A 23099-nucleotide genomic window follows, 5' to 3' on the forward strand; every position below is an offset into this window, starting at 1 on the left:
AATTACTTCCCAGTTAATGAATTAATAAATGCTTTCCAAACACACTCTTCTGGTTTAACCATGTCAGTGTTTAGCAGTAACACAATGCAAGTACAGATGTTTGTGGTAGACAAGTTCAATTGATGACCAGTGAGCAAACGAGCCAATTACCACAGAAAACCAGATCTGTAAGGGAAGATCATGTGCTCTGTTCCCAAACACACAATTAAACTTCAAAGATGATTTGGCAGCTCAGCCCCCTCTTCGTGTCAGCACAGAACAACTCCTGAAAAGGCAAAATGCTCGAACAGAATTTCACACCCCCCAGGGAGCCCTGCCACCCTTGTGGAGATCGAAGAAAATATTTTGATCACAACAGTGATCAAAAGATTAAAAAAAAAAAAAAAAAAAAAAAGGCAACCCAACCTACATCAGCAGGTGAGTCAAACTTCTAAGCTACATCCCAATAAAGATGAAATATTTAAAAAATAAGATGCTTTTTAAAGCCAATAGCTCTAAAAGGATGGGAAGAGCTGAGGAACTCCACACATGCAGCAGGAATTGTACCCAAGGTGATGTGGAAACAGGATGGATGCTGGACATGGGTCCCCTTCCCCATGTACAGGTGACCAGAAGGAGATGGAAGTGAATTCCAGTGCTCTGTAGGCCTGCTGTACAGGAAGAGCACAGGAATGGTCTCCTTTGGACACAAAGACACACAGGTTGCAAAGGTAATTTAAAAAGACTCATTCTCTTCCTAAAAATCAGCTGCTGGTCCAAGCAAAGCATCCAATAAACCCAAAATGAACAGGACCAACCAGTGGCTCCAAACACTCCCAAGTCACCGAATCCACGACTGGTTTGGGTTGGAAGGGATCTCACAGCCCATCCAGAGCCACCCCTGCCACGGGCAAGGACACCCTCCACTGGACAGGGTGCTCCAAGCCCCGATGTCCAGCCTGGCCTTGGGCACCTCCAGGGACAGGAACACTTCCAGGGCTATTCCTGAAGCAGCATTGGAACTTCAGTAACAGCCTAAGGCAGCCAAAGGGCTGAAATTCCAAATTGGAAATGTCCAGCACAACACTGAGGTACCATTTCCGCTTCCTCAGCCACCTCCAAGTGCCCTCAACCCCTGGAAATCAGGAGTGCCAAAGTGAGCCCATGAAATCACTGCCACTCCTCCTGCCACTCCTCTTCATCCCCTTCCTACCACACTTCTGTCCATGACCAAGTGGACACGGAGTGTATCTCCAGTCCTCCCCTACACAAGCATTTGCTCATTCCAGAAGCTTCCCCACAGCCCAAAGCGCACAAACACAAACCAAGCAGAGTGGCCACTCTGTCACAGCATATCTCAGATAATCCTGACTCCAGCACTCCCAGGCAGTTCCATTTATAACCCATTTCGGAGGGATGCTGGGGGCACAATCCCTAGCTCGTATTTCAGTTACAAACCTGGATTACCAGCAGTATTTAAAATGGACATTTTACCACAAAGCCCATTTCATATCAGCCTGAAATGGTCCACAGGGATTTTATTTCCTCCTCCAGGGATAACAACCTATTCCATTAGGACATGCTCCAAATCCTATTAGAGTCATTATAAAGTTAAATGCAATTTGCACAACTGCAATTTCGTTTCTAAGAAGGACCAAACTGCAGCATGACCATCACCCTGCTAATCCACCCCCTCCTGTTCTTCCCCAACACACAGATAAAGTGCTTGAACTGATGTTTGACAGCAGAACTTTTCATTATTATCTTTTAATTCTGTGAGTTAGTTGTACAAATTAGTTGGGTTTCTTCAAATGGATCCTGAAAAAAGAAGGAGTTTACACTTTACGTGGAAATGGGGAATCATAACATTCTTCCTTAAAAAGCAGCAGAAGTATATGGATAATACTTGGAAAAAAGGAGATTTAAACCCCAAAACTAAGTTGTAGGCAAGACAAATTCTTCCCAACCCCTGAGCACAGCTGTGATGTCCTTAAAACACACTTAATAGGCAGCTACAAAATTTGCAAAGCAAACCCAAGCTGACAAAAAGGGTTCCTCTAGAGAAATACAGAGAAGTGTCAAATTAATGGACAAAACCCAGCATACCAAGACACCAAAAGGTTATAAAAATGTAAACTACTACAGCAAAGTTTTTTTGCAGCAAAACTAGAAGTGCAGTTTATGAACAGTTTCAGTGGCAGTGACATTCTCTAATTCAGTAAATGGTTATTTCTTATATCTGTTCTAGAAAATTAAAGCCAGTGTCCCTAGGGAGAAGTGGTGCCTGTGGCATCCTGACTGGTGGGAATCTCTGCCGCTTCCTCAACAGCCAAAGCAGAGGGGGCCTGCTCTGCCTTCTCCAGTGACCTCGTTAACATCTGCCCAGCAGCTGGAACAGCCCCAAAGGAGCATTTGGTGTCCCATGTTTTGCTCCTTTGGACTGGTCAGAGCTTTACAGCTTCCTTGGTAAATGCCAAACCCCAGCTCCACAGAGAGCTGGTTCCAGTGGTGGCAGAAGGGCAGGGCTGAATTAAAACAACTATTTTACATTTACACTAAAAAGCTTTCATTCAGAAATTGCTGAATATGATCCAGGCTTCAAAGGCCAGCCCCCAAATAAATATTCCAGAGGCAGAAACTAAAACCCAATATTCAATGCTAGGACAATGACCAAGAAACCAGGTAAGCATGAACAGTACAGACCAAAAATAAAGTAAAATTATATTGATCAGTTAGAGTTAAAAACTCATGTTGTAATTCAACATATGTGGGGTTTTTTTAAGGGAGAAATAGTAAATTGTAGATTTATGGAATAGCAAGTAATAGCACTAAAGTTCACAGAAAAAGGCCTGAGAAACAAGGATTTTCTCACAAACTGGACTTGAGTCCCAGTATCACACTGGGATGGAAGAACTGCCCATGTGGATTCTGGCAGCAGCTCCCTCCCCTCCCTCCCCTCCACCCAACGCCTCAGCCGACTGCGATACTGGAGCCCCACATTTGAAGGAAAACATGAACTCTGATTTACAAGAAAGCAATGAAAATGATCAATGACTCAGAAAATTGGCTCCAAAAGAAAAATGGAAGAGCTGGAACCGGTTATGTGAGCAAAGGCAGGATTATGCAGCCATGGAACTGGACACCTCAAATAGGAGCTTAACACAGAAATGCTCAGTGCTGCAGAAAGGAAATTAGTGTGTGTGTATATCTGCATTTATGCACCATTCCTGTGCAGGAAGAATGCCACAGGACCAGCATCTCCATCCCTGCCCTATCCTAGCATAACACCCCAAACAATTAATTGCTCACTCGTGCATGTTGGATGGAAATGGGTTTTCCTTCCCAGCACGAGCTGCAGTAAAATCCAACAGTGCTTGGACACAGCCATGAAGGATCTCTCAGTGTGCAGCAGCCCTGCCTCTCGCCAGGCTCCTGTGAAAAGCTGTGGGCTCCAGCCTGGCACAGGGGTGTGGACTGCAGGCAGGCAGAGCTCATGGACACGGCTCCACAACTGGAATTGCCTGGGAAGTTCTCAGGGTACACAAACACACGGCGAGCTCCCGGCGCATCCTGTACGTGAACAGGATTTTCTCTCTGGGTTTTTCCTTGCCTTAGCAGTTGCAGCCCTGTTCAGACAGCAGCTGCACGTCAGCAGGAAACCTCTGGCAAGGCTGGCCCAGCATCCCCCGCTCCCCTTAACCCCGTGGGCACAAACCCGGTGTGAATGCTGCCCCTCCTGACTGCCCTGCTCAGCCACAGAGCCAACGGGCACCTGCTGCAGGTGTGGTGCCCATCGTGCCTCAGCCCCCAAATTCATCCTCAGTGGCTCCTCGTGAGCAGGACACATCCAGGGACACTGACACAGGAAGGGGGCACGGTGCCACTCGGCAGCCAAAGCCAGGTGTCCGGGGGGGAACAGGAGAAAGGCAGAAAAGCGAAATAGCTCCGGATATTCCCCCAGCATTGAGCAATCCCTGGCTGAGGGATTTCCTGAGAAACAGGAGATACCTTTGTGTTTTCTGTTCCTGGTTAGATTTTGCCTTTAAAAAGCTGCATTCTGGCCCCAGGTGAGCCTTCAGCAGCCCTAAAGCTCACAGGAATGAGCTCCATGAGACACTTCTGGAGAAAATTTACCAACTTTTCTGTGTTTTGGAGTCAGTCAGCCACGGGATGTCTCTTGGTTCTGGCCAATGAAGAGAAACGATCATTCCTTTCCATCCTTCTCCCCACAAAGCACTTGTGATTTACAGAACAGAACTGGTTTGGACACAGCCCTGAGCACCCTGGGACAGCGGAAGGTGTCCCTGCCCAGGGCAGGGGTGGCAGTGGATGAGCTCTAAGGTCCCTTCCCACCCAGACCACTCCATGGTCCCTGTTGCATCTTACACCTACTCTGGCTTTACTACACCCAAGAGCTCTGCCATGTTTAAGAGAGGAGGGAACAAGAACTGCTCGCACTATCTGACATCCAGGACCAGCACAGATTTAGACAGTCCCACAATGACTTTTCTGCTCAGGTGACTATTCCTTTGCTAACAATTCCTACCATTTCATTTGGTTTTTAAGATCTTGCACTTTCCAAAGACCTACATCTTCCAACTTCAATATTTCACAGCCATGCCAAGCCCCAGGTCAGAGACCATGGCTATATTACAGAAACTGGCAGAGCTGCATTTCCCTGTGTGATCCATGTGCAGTGCACTGAACTCCACTGTCATTTCATTACCTGCATGTTCCTCACACCACAAGGTGTTCCCAAGGTTCCTCACCAGCACCATTTGTTTCCACAACCCCAATGAACTCAGGATACCCCAGATCCCCTTTTCCACACTGAGCAGTGCAGACTCAGCTCCCCTGATAAAAGCAACACCTTATTCCCTCTCTAATTTCCTATAAAACAATGAATTCGTTCCCTTTCTGCTGCAGGAGGGAATTCGCTCTGACTCCCAGCCTGGCGTTCGAGGCTCTTAGTGAGGGACACTGTCAGAAGGGTTCTGGGGAAGGAACTGCAACAACATCCTGCAAAAGGCTCTCCATAGCAAAGGGTGGCTTTTTCCACACAAAATACACACGGATGGATTCAAACATCTATCAACACTGTATTTGATTTTAATTGTTATTTTAGCGGGTCCAGACATCAGATTAACTCACCCACAATTTCCCAGATCTCCCCCAAAAGTCTTCTAAAACTCTCATGTCACATTGACCAAATCTCCTTAGTCTGATTTTTTCCGGTCTGCTGATTTAGGTGCTAGGTTACACAGCACACTTGGGAACTCAGGATTTCACACTTCAGCTCCTTGAGAAATGTGGAGTGAAGACCATCTGGTCCTGATGATTCCTCACTGTTCACTTCAGGGGTTTGCTGCGACACAGATTTTACCAATACTGCAAGCTCAGGTACGGCCTCCCTCCAGCTCCTTCTATTTGAAAAGATAAAATACAATTTAGGACAAAAGTCTCCAATTTTGCAGAGAACACAGACAGCAGGAACTCACTTTTGTGCTTCAGGCCATCTTCTCACCCCTTTCTCCTCACACTCCATCATGTGCTGACCCTGTGCTGTCCCTGGCAGATGTCCCAGCTCTGACAGGCTCAGAAAAAACTAGCACACAAATCTTGTGATATCAGCAAATGACTGAAAGCTTTGTATTAATTTCCTTGCAAATAAACAGGAGAATAATAATTCCTTTCCTTGTCCTTGGAGATCTCTGGGGAGGTTTGGAGATGGCTTTTTCTCTTTCCAGGGTAACTTCTCACTGGTGTTGGGTGCTCACTGTGAACACAAACGCCACGCGCCCAGTATTTATTTAACCTCTTTGGCTGTGCCTTCGCTTTGTGTTTTTAGTAAACTTCCTCAAACTATTTTATTTTTAATTAACTTCTATTACACAGATCCCCCTTTACAAGACTAAATGCTGATGGTGAGGATGGATGTCACCACCCTGCAATAGCCATCAGTTTACAGCCCTAATGTCCTGACAAATTTGGGGTTTGAGCCTGGATTCTCCATGTTTTCCATGACTACAAGGCATTACCTCTGGTGTGGGGGTGGGAGCATTGATGTTTGGGCAGAGGCTGATGAGGCCTGGGCAGGGATGGACCCTCAGTGACACGATGGTGCTGACTCCATCAGGAACAGAGGAGCGAGGGAAGCTGGGGCTGGGGAACCTCTGTGCCCATACAAACACACACAGAGCACCCCCTCCGCCTGTACTGCCACGGAAGAGCTGCTCCTGGGGACGAGCACACCTGGGGCCCACAGACGTGCAGGAGCAGGTGTAGGAATGGCAGAAGGAATCCCTGTGTGTCTCAGGATGATGGACACCAGGCGGCTGCTGCTCCGACCCACAGCGTCCCCATGGATCAGGGCTGTAGGATGGAATCCCCACCCAGTCTGAGCCCAGGGAAAGATGTGCCAGAGCTCCCTCAGCCATTCCCTGCAGGGATGAAACACTGAACTTTGGCCAGGATCAATGAAAAGCTGCTTCCATAACACTTTTCAGTGGTATTCAGCAAAAGCACAAGAAGCAATGGGCATAAAAACTAAATCACAGGTTCCACCTCACTGTGAGGAAGAACTGCTTTCCATGGGGGTGGCAGAACCCTGGAACTGTTGCCCAGCAGGGCATGGAGTCTCCCTGTCTGGAGACATCCCACACCCACCTGGATGACCCCAGATGGACTGCACAGCGTCCAGAGGTCCCTTCCAATCCCAACTGCTCAGTGAGTCTGTCTCAAGAGTACCTGGCCCCACCAGTGAGTGTCTGTCCTGCACTAAGCTGAACTGCGATGTTTTGCCCACAACAGGGGAACACACAAGTGAAAACTCAAACCACCTGTGGACTGAAGAGGTACAAACTGACAGATTCCTGTTTCCTTCTGTGGGAGAGTTTTGGCCTCAATACCTCCTGCACTTGCGACCTCCCCTCCAGTGGTCCCAGTAAAAGCCCTCCATGACCAAAGGCACCAAAGGTTTATTTCCTTCTTGTTCAGACTGAGCCCACCCTCTGGGTGAGGACATCTCCGAAAACCTGCGGAGGCACAGGCTGGGATTAACCTGCTGCTCTGGGGTGAACTCCCCAATTAAGGAGGATCTCAGACAAAGAACAGATGACAAAAGAGATTTCTAAATGGAAATGAGACAACCAGATCATACAGAAAAGCTTATCAATTGTAATAAACTAAAGCAGAGCTCACTCAATGCTTTTCACAGCATTTTACTGATTATCATTCGAAGCGAGCCTTCCAAGCAACTTCTCTGGTGATTTTTAGAAGTAAAAACCTTAATCTAGGCATCAATAATGTAAAACTGTTACATTCATTATTTCTCTGTTTTACTAAGCTCTCCTTCCCCAGCCCTTCTAGGAGAAATCTCGCCTGTTTGACCCTGAATCTACTCCAAGTACCATGGAAACATCTGAATAACAAGAACGCTCATCAAAATTTAAACTTCTTACAGCAGCGCCAAAGGCAATGAAATTTTTATTGAATTCCTGAGCCCTCATTTTCTGCACAAAGCCGAGCTGGAGAAGAGGCCACAGACAGCCCTGAGCACAACAGGGCCCAGAGCCTTTGGGGCCTTGTTTCCCATTTCCAGCTATTTCCAGGCAAACCCCTCAATCCCAGTTCCCACCACGCTGCCTCTCGTGTCTGTTTAGATCCGCCCTGTCCCTTCCAAACAAAACTTCCAACAGGGATCCTCTACCTGCCCTGGGACCATTTAGTGGAAGGATCTGCAGCACTGCTGCCATCACTGGGAACAGGAAAGTGTTACTTCAGCATTTAGGGATGTTTATTCTGGATATGGATGGATATATACAGCGGATATAGGGCCGAGTCCTCCCTCTGCAGGGAATGACACCCAAACACCTCAGTAAGAAGTGCTTTGTAGCTGGACAAATTGGGAATTCGGCACATTTTCCACGGGTATTTTCTTCCTTGAGTCTTTCAGAAACTTAAATCCTAGGTTTACAACTGTTCAATGATTTTGATATGTGAAGATTAAAAAATAATAATAATAAAATTGTTGACTTTGTCAGAGATGACAGGGAGATGCCTGCAGAGCGGAGAGGGACTGGAGGCTGGCACAGGCACCATGAAGAGGGAATGAACGGGCCTGGATCTGACAGTGCCCTGGAATCCCAGGTGCCTTCCCCGCCTCTGCGTCTCTGGTGGGACTGGGTGGATGTTTATGGAGCAAATCCCATTTCTGAGAGGTCACTGTGGCCCATCAGCCCCTTCTCCAGGGCAGTCACAACTCTGAAGGGACAGATTATGAGATGCATATTCTGAAAAATCAATGCCGAAGTGTCACTACAGTGGGCACAAAACTGTCACACTGGGCACTAAAACAGCTGGATACATTTCCTCTTAATTTTTCTGGGTCCCAGACAATTTTTTAAATGGATTCAATGCCACTTCATTTCAGCAGAGTGCAAAGATACATTCATTAGTGGTTATGAATGATTCAGGTGCCATGGAGCTGAATACCAAAACAGGAATAAATATGGATTTGAACCAAGCATTATAAATAAATCATGGGACTACCCCTGAATAAGGAAAAATATCAAATATTGAATATTTTCTCAATAAAGTAGCACTGTGAAGTTTTTGCAGTGCACAAGGCAGTGAGATCCTGGGGAGAAACAGCAGGAGAACATGTATTTAAGAATTTCCTAACTCCATCCCATAAGAAAGGGAAAGAGGACGTGACAAATTAAAGACAGCAAGCCTTGACATGCTGTATCTTTGAGTATTTCCCAGTGCAGCCCTCGCAGTGGGGGGGTTCATTTGTGTGCTGCAGACTGAGGAGCTCCAAAGGCCAGGAAGGACGCACATTTTAAGATCATTTCAAATATTAAGCTGTTTGTTCACTGAATACAGATTGCCTCAATCACCTGGGGAAAAGACAAACTAGGGCTGGGAACAGTAAAAATAAATTATGGGATCAACTAAGCCCCTCTCATGTTCACCAATGGCTGCTGCAGGATCCAGGCACATCCTGGCACAACAAAAAAAATACCTTTTTTCTGATCAAGTTCAAAAGAAAATACAGAGAGGTATTGCTTTCCCATGTTTTTGTCTTGCAATGACACAAATTCTGCAGGCTGGCTTTGCACATCAATTCCAATTCCCTTCCAGCTCAGTGAATGCAGGCCCATCTTCACATCAAAGTCCCTTCTAATTTACAAATCCCAAAAATAACCTTAATTACAACCCACTTCAATAATAGCTTCCATGTAAGGAACAAGCAAACAAGACTCTGCAGCCTGAAAAGAAACTACTCAAAGGACTCAATAAGGGCCTAGAAAAACATGCCTGGTGTAGTGGGGGGATAAGGGCAGACTGCTCAGCCTTTCCCATGAAAGCTGGGAGAAGAGAAACCAAATAAATGTAACAGATTGGCACAAAACAAAGGAAAAAGGTGCTGTTCTTCTCAGAGCCATGGGATGAGGGGGATACAAGATGTTTACATGGAGGGGGTGGGAGAGGAAAATGGAACAACAGAAAAGAAATCTATGGGGGATTGATAAATAATGGAGAAACCGCTGAGGAAACCCCAAAGTGCCTGGAGACCGAGACATCACTGGGGGAAATAACAACCATTCCTGCCCTTTAGTGCAATGGCCTCAGCCATCTGCCTCTGGACACTGCCAGGATATGGGATCCTGCACATTCCCTGCCCCAGAGCCGCTGCGGGACAGGAGCTGCCACGCCCTGCCTGGGGGTCACCATCCAACAGGAGCTGAGCTCTTGGGGTGCTCTACCAAAACACATTCTCATTGCCCTTTCACATTTTTTTTATCTTTAAATGGATTCTAATCACTGAAGTACAGAAAGATGCAAAATAAACTTGAGGCAATCTTTGTAAACTGTGCCATTAATTGCACAAAAATCTTCTAATTAATCTTTCAGCTTTCCAGAATTACTGAAGGTGGAATCTGGGGCTGTTTCTTCCCACACTGCACAGGTACAAACTTGCCTTTGTTGAAACCTGGCCCAGCACACGAGGCACTGCTGCCAGTGACAGCAGCAGGAATTCAGAATGGGAATTCAGGAAAGCACAGACCCAGTAACACTCTTTTTTCTTTAACAAAATCCAGCAATTTGGGTTCCTTAAAGTAAAGAAATTGAGATAAGTATTATGGATCAGGTGCACACCTCAAATCCAAGGAAGTTTTTGATATTTAAAGTTTGTGATATTCTAGAAAAGAATTTTTCTCTCAAAGAGAAACAGACTGCAGAGCATTCACACACTTGAAGTGCAAATTAGTAACAGCTAATATATTAGGAAGGTCTGAGAGTCTCCAGTACTCTCAGTAAAGGATTTCAAATTAGTAAATTACCAGTGACCCCTTTAACCGAGACAAAGCACTGGAGCCTCCCTAGAAAAACATAGGTCAATAATTCTGAAAGACTACCTTGTAACAGTATTTTTGGCAAGGTGGTACACCAATGGATCCCTCAAGGGAAAGATGCTCTTCCAAATAAAGTTTTACCCATCTGAGCCGTTCCAGGCAAACCAAAGAATCCTTTAGGTTGGAAAGGACCTCCAGGACCATCGAGTCCCACCATTAACCCAGCACAGCCAGATCCATCACTAAACCACGGCCCCAAGTGCCACACCCAGAATTCAAATATTCCCTTTAATCCGTAACATTTTCCTGCACTTCAAAGAATTTTCTCTTTTCCTTGGAAAACAACAATCAACAATTACAATCCCATGTGAAACTGAAGAAGCCAAGTTCGAGTTTTCCAAGAGAAGCAGCTTAACATTTGAACACAGTCCTTTACCCAAGTACTGGAAGTCCTGATTCAGCATTGCTGTGGTTGATGTGATGGTGCAGAGCTCTGGTAACAGCACCAGCAGTCCATGGAAAGCCTTTGAGGCTCCACAAAAGCTTTATTCCTTGTGCTCCTGCACTTGCTCCCACGCAGTGAGATTTTACAGAGTTAACAGGTTAATTGTGGAAACCCTCCGCGTGTCTGCCCGGACCGTTCCGGCTGCAATCCGAAGCAGCAGCAGGGAGATCAGCAGCTCTGAAATCACTCCTCTCATGGTTAATCACACTAATGATCGTTTAAGCAAATTAGCAGAGCAAGAAGCATGCACCGTGCAGATTAAGTGTGTGACTGGGAGCAAAAGCACAGTCGGTGCCAAGGACAGAGGCCACAGCTGCTCCAGCCCCAGAAACCTGAGCTTACGGAACTGAGCCTCCTTTCCAGCCCCACAAAGTGGTTCTTCTCCCTTCCCACCCCATGCAAATTCCCAGAGAACAAGGCAGAGTTTCAGCTAATTATTTAAAGCACGATGATTTGAGCCTTATGCTTCTTTCTGCAGCCAAGAGAGCCTAACAGGACAGTGGTCACAAACTCTTATTTTTCTCTATTATCTGCCCACTGGAAGCACCTTCTTAAAATACAGTTTCTTCTCTGTGTGGCATCTCAGGATGTGCTACAGGAAACAGGCAAAAGATAAACACTATAAATCAGAGCTATGTTAGTGTTGACATTGTCAGTAAACAAAGTTATTAATTATACATGTACTGGGAAAGCTGAAGAAAAATTATTTGCCCAAAGGGAAAAGGAATGGCAAATTATATTTTAAAGATTCTCCCCAAAGCGTGGCACGCAGCTTATAGTAAATCATTAGAATTTAGTGAAATGTTTGTTCTGCAGCCCTGACTCAGCTCTCAGAGCTGTGAGCTGCTATAAACTCATCTCAAAAGAGACCTTCAGTACAGAAAAGTGATGTATTATAAGTTCTACTTCAGCCTCTTAGGTTCTCCCCTGTGCACAAAGCCTCCCTGAGCTTCCCAGCCAACACCAGCTCCATCCCTGTCACAGAGCCATGGGGTGGGGTGAGGGAGGGACCAGTTCCAACCCCTCAGAGCCCCAATGTCCAGCCTGGCCTTGGACACTGCCAGGGACGGGGCAGCCCCAGCTTCCCTGGGCACCCTGTGCCAGGGCCTGCCCTCCCTCTCAGGGAAGCTGTTGAGCACAATTCCTCGCCCACCCAGTGGCACTTCCACCACATCCATGACTCTGCAGAGACTGGGATCACCCAGGACAGGGTCTGATGCCTTGCACAAGCCCAGGCAGATGATTCTGTGGCTCTTTGCTCACCCACTTCCTCACTTCCCTTGTGCCTTAGTGCAGTTTCCAGCAGGATCTGCTCCATGACCCTGCTGGGCACAGAGGTGGCACTGACTCCCTGTAGCTCCCAGGGACTTTCACAAACGTTCCTCCATCAGGATAAACAAAGAGCAATCGTTTGAGGTTGAAGCTCCAAAACACCACAGAGCTCATTAGGTTACAGAGCACGAAGCACAATTATTTTCAAAGGCTGCCAAAACTTTGGCATCTCCTTCAAGTCCCATTCCACTCTGCCACATTGCTCTGGAAAAAATACATTGTGCTGCTAAGGGAACTGCTCCCTGTGCTTACAGATGCAGATCTTGACTGACAAGCAGCACTTTTTGGGGAGGTTTTGCAGCTTGCATGACCACACCCACTGCAGGCAAGACATAAAGAGAAATCCTGAGCAATCCTAATTCTGTGCAGTAACCTGCCAGTGATGGGGAGGCTCCAGGGGCCTTCCAATAGTTGTAACTTAGACTGAGCACAAACCCCTTTTATTCAAATTGTGTTCACAGAACGAAGTGCTTCACTGAAGCTAAAACCATCTGATGTGAGAGACACACAACCTGGGGAATGGCACTTCCAGAGCACAGTGTGCTTTGAGGCGCCACAGTACAGTAATTTATATCCTCACCTGCAAAGTGCTTTGGTTCATGTTACACTGAGACTATATTTAAGCTCCTAAGGATGTGAAGAAGAGAGATCATAGATGCAACCTTTGAGTCAGCACTTGAAAACAAACAAGACCAGCAGAGCTGCCAGAATATGGGACTGGTTAGAAGAACATTCAATATAAAAATAACATTCTGCCCTTCATTAACCATTAGCCAGCTTGCTTTGAGCCTGGTTTCCTTCTGTGGGTATCTTGGATCCTGTTCCCCTTTCCCTCCAGGCCTGCCCCCAGCACCCCTCTGGAGAGGGCACCTGCAAGAGCACAAAACACCTTCATTAGGCAGCTCACACCTGCCTCCAAGGCTTCCCATCTCCCCCAGAACACTGAGGTGTTTAACTTCCACTGGCATCATGACCAAACCCTGTTTACTCCAGGAACCCAAACTCCACCGTGGTTTTCCTTTAAATTATTCTCCTCACAAAGACAAACTAATTAACTGCAAGACTGCATAGGGAATCAGCCACCACAGATAAGAGCCCTCCTCCTTCCCACAAATTACTGGATTGTTTCATCTCCGCAACTTCGGGAGAAACTTCCCTGCCAAGGACAGGAGTTTGGATAATGAGACATCCAGTACTGGCAATAATCTGGCTCCCATTAGAGAAATCAAGTATCTGGTGGATGAGAGTCAGCTTAACCATCATAAAAATTTAACTGGAAAGAAAGTCTGTTCACTTTATGGTATGGGCTCTCTCTCAAGACTGATTGATGTGTGGTGTTCCTCAGCATTTCCACTTTAACATCACCCTCAGTTTTCATCACGAAATTTGGTGGTGTGAAAACAGCGCAAAACTTTCTGCTGAAATGGAAAAAAAAAAATTAAATCCCATAAATTCAAAAATTAAACTTGGAGTTTGATTCAAGCAATTAAAATGGAAGGATGACCCTAATGCACAGAGAAGAGTACTCGCCATTTAGGGCACAACTCCTATAAAAAGAGCTCTCACTTTGAGGAAAAAGGCATTTTAATGAGCTGCTTAGTTCACACATTCACATTTCTTGGAAGTCTCTGGCATGTGCAACTCAAAAATTACTACTGAATCTTTCAGCTTTTAGCTTGCAATTGAAATTCTGTCATCTCCTTTTGATGGGGAATAAAACCAGTCTTAAAACCCCTATAGCTTATCTCTAGAACACATATCTATCTACTGTATCCTTAAATCCTTACAAGCATCCAAGAGCACTTGGGACCATGAGCTGGGCTTACCTTTCCGACAGCACTGGATGAAAAATACACTGCAAAACCAGTAAATCCTGTGCTGGGCAAAGCCTGGTCCAAACTAAAAGCACATTTTTACTCTGGAGACCAAACAAAAAACCACCCCTAAATATGAACCTTGGGCAAACCCTGCATTTTCTGTAACTGCCTGTCAGGCCAAAGGCACAGCCCCAGCTTACTGTTTTAAAAGCCATTTTGGGGGAAAAGGATTTCTGTCCCTAAAGCAGCAGCTGGTTCAAACCGCTGTTAATATGATCCTCATTTATTAGAAACTCTGGCCGAAAGAGAAACCAGCTTTTACAATTCCCTCAGTTCAATATCAGTTTCGACATTGTAGATATTTAAGACACTACTGCTTAATTTAGCAACATTTTCATTATCCCCAAGGATTACTCAAGAACATTTACAAGGAAAACCATTTGTGTGAATTGTATGGGTTACTGATCATTTGGCTTTGTCTTTCTTAATGGTATTTTTTATAAATATATATATATCTCACAAAGAGGTTTTTTTAAAATTCCATGTGTACCTCATCTTCCCGGCAGTTCTGGATCTTCCCTCCCAAATCCACATGTCATTCCATTATGGACTCCCATCCCAAAGGATTTCATCCCTGTCCTCATTAACCCCTGCCCATTTTGGGGCTGTTTTGCAACTGTTTTCCAGCTCTGCAAAAATCCACTTGAAAACTCCGCAGCACCTCTGTAACGCAAAGACAACTTTTCCACATATAATCGGACTCCCAGGGAATTCCAGATGCTTCGTGTACAAGAACCTCGTGATTAAAGGTTGCAAGGTCTTTGGAAAAGAGATTTTGTAAGAGGAAAAGCCACCCTTGCAGCAGGATTATCTGGGGCCTGCACACCCCATGGTCCTGGGGATGCTCCATACAGAGGGACCACACATCATCCCTGTCCTCACCACTGGGATCATCCTGGCCTTCTCCTGGCCACAGGGATCCCACTGACCACACTCACAGCACGAGGCACACGCAGCAGCTGCCCCTGCTCAGCCCCGACCCCGGGAAAGGCTGGAAAACCCCGAGCTGCCGAGTGTCTGCCCGAAGGCAGAGATCATGGCCAGCCAGGGCTCCCCTGAGCTTCTCCTACAACACATTCCACTGTTCTCTGCCACCACCACGGAATGTTAAGCATCTGCACTGCTACCAGGGAATCCTCCTTTACATTCCAGCAAAGCTCACTGGTGACTTTTGGAAATACAACTAAAGAAAACAAATGTTGGTGCCCCCATCAAGAACCATGGCAAGCTCTCTTCCACGTGTCAAGGGCTGGACAAATGATCCTCATGGTCTTAGAAAAACATCAAAACAGACCAAAAAACCCACAGACTTACACCAGTCCAACTACAGAACAAGACTTAGACACTGAGCAGGAAAAGCAGAGGTTCTCCTGAGCCCAAGCCCTGTGGAACAGAAATTAGATCTCAGTCTTGAACACAAGAGTGGGACTTTTGCATGATGCAAAGATCATTTTCTTTTGGGGGAAGTTTACCTTTAGTACTAAAAATGACACCTCTCCTGAAAATGGGCTTTTCTGGTGTCCTGGTACAACCTGAACAAGGGATGTAGCCTTAAAATAACACTCCCACGTCCTTCCTCTCCCATGTAGCTGAGTATCTGTTCACAACTTTTTCACCACCGACACTTGCCTCGAATACAAATGTGAGAGGCAAAAATTCCCAGTTAGTTGAATCCACAAGTAAACTGTGAACTCCATTCACATTAAACTACCCCTAGGAGCAGCAGTGAGGACTTTCAGAAAGCCTTTTCAGACAAAGAGTGAAGTGCAGTGGTAGAGACCCAAATTCCAGGGAGTTCATTCAGCTCACCCACCTTCCCCACACCAGACTCCCGGACTCACTGCCCTTGTTTGCATCACTACAGAAAAAAGGTCACTAATTACTCATTACATTTTCAGGGTAAGAAGTAACTTCTATGAAGCCAAGGTGCTGTTTGTACTTCCAAGAGCTTCCCCGAGCAGCACATTCCGAGACCCCCAAAAAGGACAATACTTTGTCCCCCACGTGAGCCTTTGACAGCTTCAGGTTCATGCAGCATCTCCTGAATCTCTAATTGAGGGGCAGCCCATTATCAAGATACAGCACTGAGCTTAATTAGAGAGGGAAATCGATGAAGATCATCTAGAAGGTATGAGAAAGGTTTGAGCAATTTTCAGTGATGGTTCAAATTTCTTCCCTGGAATTGTTTCCAACAATAATGAAAGCTTAATGCAAAACAAGAGTTACCCAGACATATTACTCTGCTGCTGCAGGACTTAATGTGCTTTGCAAATGGCTACGATTTCTGGGGCAGGATGGCATCAGCTTTTACCAAACCTGCTGCCCCACAGAACCCTGGAAAACAAGCCCAGGGTTCTTCACATTCAGGCTCTTCCTTCTGCAGCTGTCTTGGTTTTGTTTTAAAGAAAGTCCTGACTTGCCTCACACATCCTCATTTTATTTTAGGAACAGTTCATATGTTAGCAGATGTATAATCACAACTAGTTTTTAAGCCAAAGTCTTCAAATAAAAAAATTTAAAATAATTACCTGCCATGAGTAATCAAAGTACTAGAGACCCCATCCCAGCAAGAGCAAAGGGAACAGGGAAATCAAGGTGAGGCATTCCTGCCAGTCCCCCCAGAACACAGAAAGCACTGCTCCCTGACACCGCAGGACCCACACTGCAATACACCTATTTGCTGCTGGAATAAGCCTTTGCCATTGCTATAAGCCTTGTCAGCTCTACTGAAAACATTTCCAGCACTTCCTTCTAAAGCACAAAGGGGACAATTCCATCAACACACTTCTGCATTTGGCTTTTTCCATACAATTTGCTCTGGCAGCATGAAGGAGGCTGTGATCAGCCAATTGCCACGTGCAATCTCTGAATTATCACTACAGATACCCCAATAAGCTTCTGTGGTTTTATTTTTAAATTCAGTTACATTAACACAGTGAGACATTCAATGCATAATACTTAAGATACACTATCAGACACTGAATGCTGTCCTAGACAGCTCAGAAGTTGACTTTCTCCTACGCCAAAAACTCACTGCAAGGGAATAACAAACAACAGCAAAGAGCAATTCTGACTCTTCCCCCACAAACACAGGGATTTATTTATTTTAGAGACTTCAGACCTGCCATATCAATTTTACAGGAGAATGAAAATGGAAAATTCTTTTTGTTTTTTTGTTTATTATTTTCTGGTTCATTATTAACTGCAATAAATATTTCAACAGGGAGAGAAAGTCCCCCCAGGCTGCTGGTCCCCACCCCAGCACCAAGGCAGGCCACAGGAAGCCCCTGTGGTGACCTCACTCAGTCCCAGCCCCTGCACAAATCCCTGGGGTGCTGGGCACAGCCATAAATTTGAAATATTGCCCAGATGAAGACTGAACTTATGACCTTCCCAGTATTTAACTGCCACTCTGGCTCTTCCAGGCTGAGCAGATTAAATACAGTCACTACCTGTTTCCCCAGCTCTGCTGTCATCACTTCCCACTCTTATCTGAGGGAAATGCTACAGATTCTTTCACGGCTGGGGAGAGCAAAACAAATTTTTCCAGCGCTCTCGATTCATTACAGGTGTTGTAAATAAGCTGGTACCAGCACCCACAACGAGGGGAGAGCACTGTCAGTAGAGCCAGGAGAGAGGGGACTTTCCAGGCACCAAACTGTTGCCTCTGCCAAGGGAAGTGTCCTGCCCTTGCTTGGCCTGGACTGTGGTGATGCCGGCTTTGGCACCCAAGGAAAAGCGAAGAGGTCCCTTCCCCATATTCTGTGGCATTCGGGGTACAAAGCTGCACACAGGTTTTATCCATTCAGTGTTTGGCCCTACAGACTGCCTCCACTGTGGACAGGATTCAGCAACCCAGCCCCAGCTTTAGGGGCTGGGACTCTCAGCCACAGGAATGGGACATTCCCTGCTCTCTTCCACATTAAACCACTTCTCAGACGCACCAGGCAAAGGCTCAGTGTGTGACCAGCGGCTCCATGAAATCCCCAGTCTGCAGATACACAGAATCACTGAATCCTACAATGGTGTGGGTTGGAAGGGACCTTACAGCTCATCACATTCACCCCCTGCCATGGGCAGGGACACCTTCCACTAGCCCAGGGTTCTCCAAGCCCTGTCCAAGCTGGCCTTGGACACTGCCAGGGATAGGGCAGCCAAAACTTCCTTCCACGTTAAGGAAAGTTCTTGACTCTATCTCCCAGATACACATGGTAGGTAAAGAGACTGAGGACAGAAATTAGTGTAGAACTCTTCTGGACCCCTTAGTACCTTTCTAGTCAAGTTCAAGGTCATTTTCCTGATTCAGTCCTTCCGTGAGGTATGCAGAGAAATCCCAATCATTTTTGAAACCCAGTGCTAGAGGGCAAAGGAAGTCTCCTCTATCACCTTTCATTTATGACACAGGGGTTCACCTATTTCCAGGTACATGAAATTGGTGATATCCTTAAGTGTCACCAACAGGATCTGAGTAACTGCACTGAAGGTACCATTTATTCCAATTGAAAATGGTGCCAGAAGTATCAGAAAACACCCCAGGACTCCCAGGACTGGTGGCTGTACAGCCCCATATCAGTTGGAATAAGCTTTCCCCAACCACCTCCCTCGTACCTTACACGAACCCCCAGTAAAACTCAGGTATTTTCCTGCTGGCTGAGCGCAGCCTCAGTGTGACACACCTGAGGGCACCCTCCCTCCAGGGATAGTCAGGAATTTCATCCCCACTGCCAGGGAAGGAGGATTCCAGTGGTTGGTACCACACCAGACACTCGTTTGCTTGCAGGGTTTTGTATCCTTGTCAGAGGACACAGAAAAGCTGGTCATGGAGCACAGTGACCTTTAAGAGCATTCCTTTGGAGTCCGTGCACAAGTCAAACTTACAAGGATAAAGCAGTTTGTTTCTGCCTGCAAATTTCAGTCAGCCCATACCTGGGCACTGCCAGGAGAACTCAGTCAAGAGGCAGCCACAGGAACACCTCTCCAGTTTCACTGCCCTAACGCTGCCAAGCAATGGCATCACCCCCCAGCACAGAATTCCATGTCTGCACTGCCATGGGGAAGCATTAATAGAAGGAAAGAGATTGGCTGCCCGAGCACAACCCCCAGCACAGAGTGAAACCTCTTAGCAAAAATATGGGCTTCAAGGAGAGCTGCAGAAAAATACAGGAGAAGGGAGTGAGTACCCAAAACCAGATTTCTTGTCTGAAATGCTGCCAGACTAATTCCCAAGGATGACAGAAAGAACTTAAGTTAAGCAAAATCATGCTGTTATTAGGTGGGGAGAGATGACAATTTCTCTGGTCTAGAAGAAAATGATCCAGGGATCAGGTAACAGTTATTCAAGCTATTCAACCCTGCACCAAATTACAGTAATGCAGAAATACAATTGCTCCCTACAGTGACCTCTCAGGGAAAGCAGAATTAAGATTAGAACTAAGAAGTAAAATCAGAAATGCCACTATCCAAAATGCACTCTGTAGAATCTTTCATATATTTTAATATTCGAGCATTAAAGGATTTTCTTTCCAGTGCCAGGTGTGTAACAAAAATTCAGCACGGACAGACTGGCAGAACACATTCCAAACCTTCACAGCCAAATGAAGAAATCCTTTACACTGGTTCAGATAAGGGCAAAGGAGTTGTCTCCAGTTCACTTTCATCCCCAGCTGACCTGGCTGGATGTCCTGCACTAAGGCTCCTCTCAGCTTTATCCATGACCTGCTTAATTGCATCACATCATTAATGGTATTAATTGCTGCCACTGCCCATAAAACACAAGACCAATTCTGTAAAATAGAGAGGCTGGAACTGAATTAAACGCAGCACACAATGAGCTGTTTGAAGCCATGATAAAGTGCTCCTCAGACTTGGAAATATTTCCAAAGCCAGAGCACCAAATCCTTATTCTTTTAGCCAAGACACAAAGTAAGAAAAATGTGGGGTTTTCTGCATGACCAGATTGAGCCCGTGCACTTCCTTTTGGTCAGGAAACCCTTCCTTTTGTCTACAGAAGACCCTTCATTTATGGATGTTCAGTGAATAAATTTCTCCCCTCAGAACTACTTTTTAGACCACCTTTGTAGCACCACAATCCACAGCAAACCAAGTCAGATAAGCTCTTGCAAGGACCCTGCATAGGCCCTGAAACTCCAGAGAAAGAGCTGGAAACCCATATTAGGGTCCAGTCAATTAAAAAAGACAGATTTCTTCATGGAATGTAAGAAAGACAAGGAAGCCAAACTTCTACCTGATTTTTTTCCCACTCCTTAACAAGTCTACTTTCCTTGCTTACCCAGCCTGCTTTATTTACTTTTTTATGTATAGTAAGATGCTTTTAAAACTACATTATCAATATTTCAGTGCTTTTTCTAGTAAAAATAGCTTGCAAGAGTAAGCAAAACAGTTACACACGCAATAAAGCAGCATATTACCAAATATCTCTGCTTTTATCTTCTCACAAGCTCATTGAAAACAACAATATCTTTAAGGATTATGAAAAATGCATCAGAGATGTCCTTTCCAAAGACAACCAGGTTGCAGTACCACAGGCTGACTTTTGGATGGGATCAGCCACACTGTGGCCTTGGCCCTCCTTCAAGTATATGACATCAACCACATTTAATATTGTAGGAGCAGACACAACAGCTTTTGAGCATCTTCAGGTTGCATTGTATGAGCACCTTGCTCATTTGGCTATTTAGGAAATTACAAGCAGTTTGGATCATAAATCAGAGTAAGAATATCTATAACAGAATTAGAGGGGGCTTGGTTTTTAACGGGGCACAGAACTGGTCACAGAATAAACTTGGTATTTCATCATCTGGAGAAGTGTTCTCTGTGAAAATTAAAACCTCTGACCTACCTTGGACTGCCAGCTCTGCCTGGGCCTCCAGGGTGTCATTGCCACTCTCAGCAATGCAGGTGAAGGTCCCAGCGTCGGCCTCGGCCACATCCCAGATCTCCAGGATCCCCCCGGCCAGCAGCTGGAACCGGCCAGACCTGTGCAAACAGGGACATGGTCATTCTGTGGACATGGTCATTCTGTGGACATGGTCATTCTGTGGACAGGGTCATTCTGTGGACAGGGTCATTCCGTGGACATGGTCATTCCGTGGACATGGTCATTCTGTGGACAGGGTCATTCTGTGGACAGGGTCATTCCGTGGACAGGGTCATTCTGTGGACAGGGTCATTCTGTGGACATGGCCTCGGCCACATCTCGGATCTCCAGGATCCCCCCAGCCAGCAGCTGGAACCGGCCAGACCTGCACACACAGGGACAGGGTCATTCCATGGACACCACCCCAGCACTGTGGGACACAGAGGAGTTTTAATTACACCATCACATCCCACACTTCGGCTCCACAATGGAAATTAAGTTCAACCCTATCAATTCCACAAGAGCAGATCATCTTTTTGCACTTGCAGCTTCATTTATTAATTAAATGTGATCCAAGGTATTTAGTCAAGAGCAGCCAGAACTGAAGAAAAATGAAGTATTGTAATCACATAATTTAAAAAAAGGCATTTTGCAGATCCAGCTGGAATGACGTATTGCTTGGGAAGCTGAGGGAAGTACAACAGGAGGGACTGTGCCTTTCCAACACAAGGACAGCAATGCACGTTATGCAATGTACAGCAATTGAACTGTGTGAAAAGGTGAGCCATCCCTGAGAGATGAACTATTTCAGAGTAAGATACGGGTTAGAAGAAATTCAAAATACAGATTCATCAGGTGACAAAGGGTCTGTACAGAGGGGTCTCTCCCTCTGACTTTTAAAGGGTGGGGAAGGGTTTCTAGCCCAGCCCTTATGAACTACCTGCTTTTGCTGCTAAAGGTGGCACTTTCTGCTCAGTGCAGCACCCTCAGCCTCCAGCCACATCCTCCTCCCACTGCAGCCATCACTGCCCTTCACCTGACACAAAATTTGTACATGACTTTTCCAAGGTCCTCCAACACTCCAAGCTTCCACATAAAATGCCAAATAAACTTTCAATAAAATGCCAAAAACCCCAAGCCAGGACAACAAGTTGTGCCTGAATGCTGATCCAGAGCCATTCTTATTTGCAGCTGGAAGAGTCGGGGGGAAAAGGAAGGGAACCTGGTGGCTTCCTGCCTGGCACTCTCGAGCCATGGCTTGTGGGCAGGAAGGATTGAATTCTGTCAATATATGACCATTACAACAATTGCCTTTTTTGTTCTCTATTTGGAGTGGCCAACGGACAAAAGTCAACCTCAGTGCTTTCTCCATTTGAAATTTCCCTAGAATTACATCAGCAGGACCAATCCTGACCTGCTTGGACAGGTAAATTGTTGGGACACAGACTTTTGCCTCATCTCACTATTATTTAGCACATAAATATTGATTTATGATCCTCCTCTAACTGCCGATCAAATTTCTGTTTAATAGATTTAAAAGCAGAGCAAACAAAACCATAACTGGCATTAAGTGTTAAAAGCATCCAAAGAGATGTCCCTATCCAGGTGCTCCGTAAGGAAAGCCATCCTGTTCCCACGAGTAACACCAGGACTACAGAAAGGCTTGCTTGGAAGGAGCACAGGGAATGTGAGTGAAGATACGAGTCTGAAAAATCATATTAAGAGCTTTCCAAACGCTGGGGAAAATGTCCCAGGCTTGCGTGGGAATGGCACATCAGACACGCTCTAAAACCAGGCCTAAAGGAAAACACGCCTGGGCCTTGACACATCCATCCATGAAGTTTCTACCTTCTTTTGTTATGTAAAAGAGCTGCTTTGACTTTTTGTTCTTGCAGCAGGGAATGTGCGAGGGCTGGGGTGAAAGCAGGGAGCTGGATGTGCCAGGGACAGCGGGACACGGAGCAGGGAGGGAGCAGTACCCCAAGAACTGCGACTGTCACATCCTGAAGAAATGATCAAAGGCAGTCAGGATGTCCATGGCATTTTGAGGACATTCATGCCTTTCCCAGGATATCCACTGTTACCCTCTAAAAGCAACACGTGCCTTAGGATGCTCCTTTTCCCACTGCCAGCCTCTGGAAAAGCTGCTGACAGCAGTTAAGATGTTA

General features: G+C 45.9%; 1 protein-coding gene across 9 annotated transcripts in view; it reads right to left on the reverse strand.

Moving 5' to 3' along the window:
• NEO1 (neogenin 1) overlaps positions 1–23099 on the reverse strand; it is a 175134-nt gene that overhangs the window by 70841 nt on the left and 81194 nt on the right. For all 9 annotated transcript variants that reach the window (XM_032123276.1, XM_032123275.1, XM_032123282.1 and 6 more), the window contains exon 5: positions 20914–21050. In XM_032123276.1, coding sequence (XP_031979167.1) covers positions 20914–21050 — 137 coding nt within the window. The remainder of the gene's footprint in view (positions 1–20913; positions 21051–23099) is intronic.

Source organism: Corvus moneduloides, chromosome 13 (assembly GCF_009650955.1).
Source record: "Corvus moneduloides isolate bCorMon1 chromosome 13, bCorMon1.pri, whole genome shotgun sequence".
NCBI lineage: Eukaryota > Metazoa > Chordata > Aves > Passeriformes > Corvidae > Corvus > Corvus moneduloides.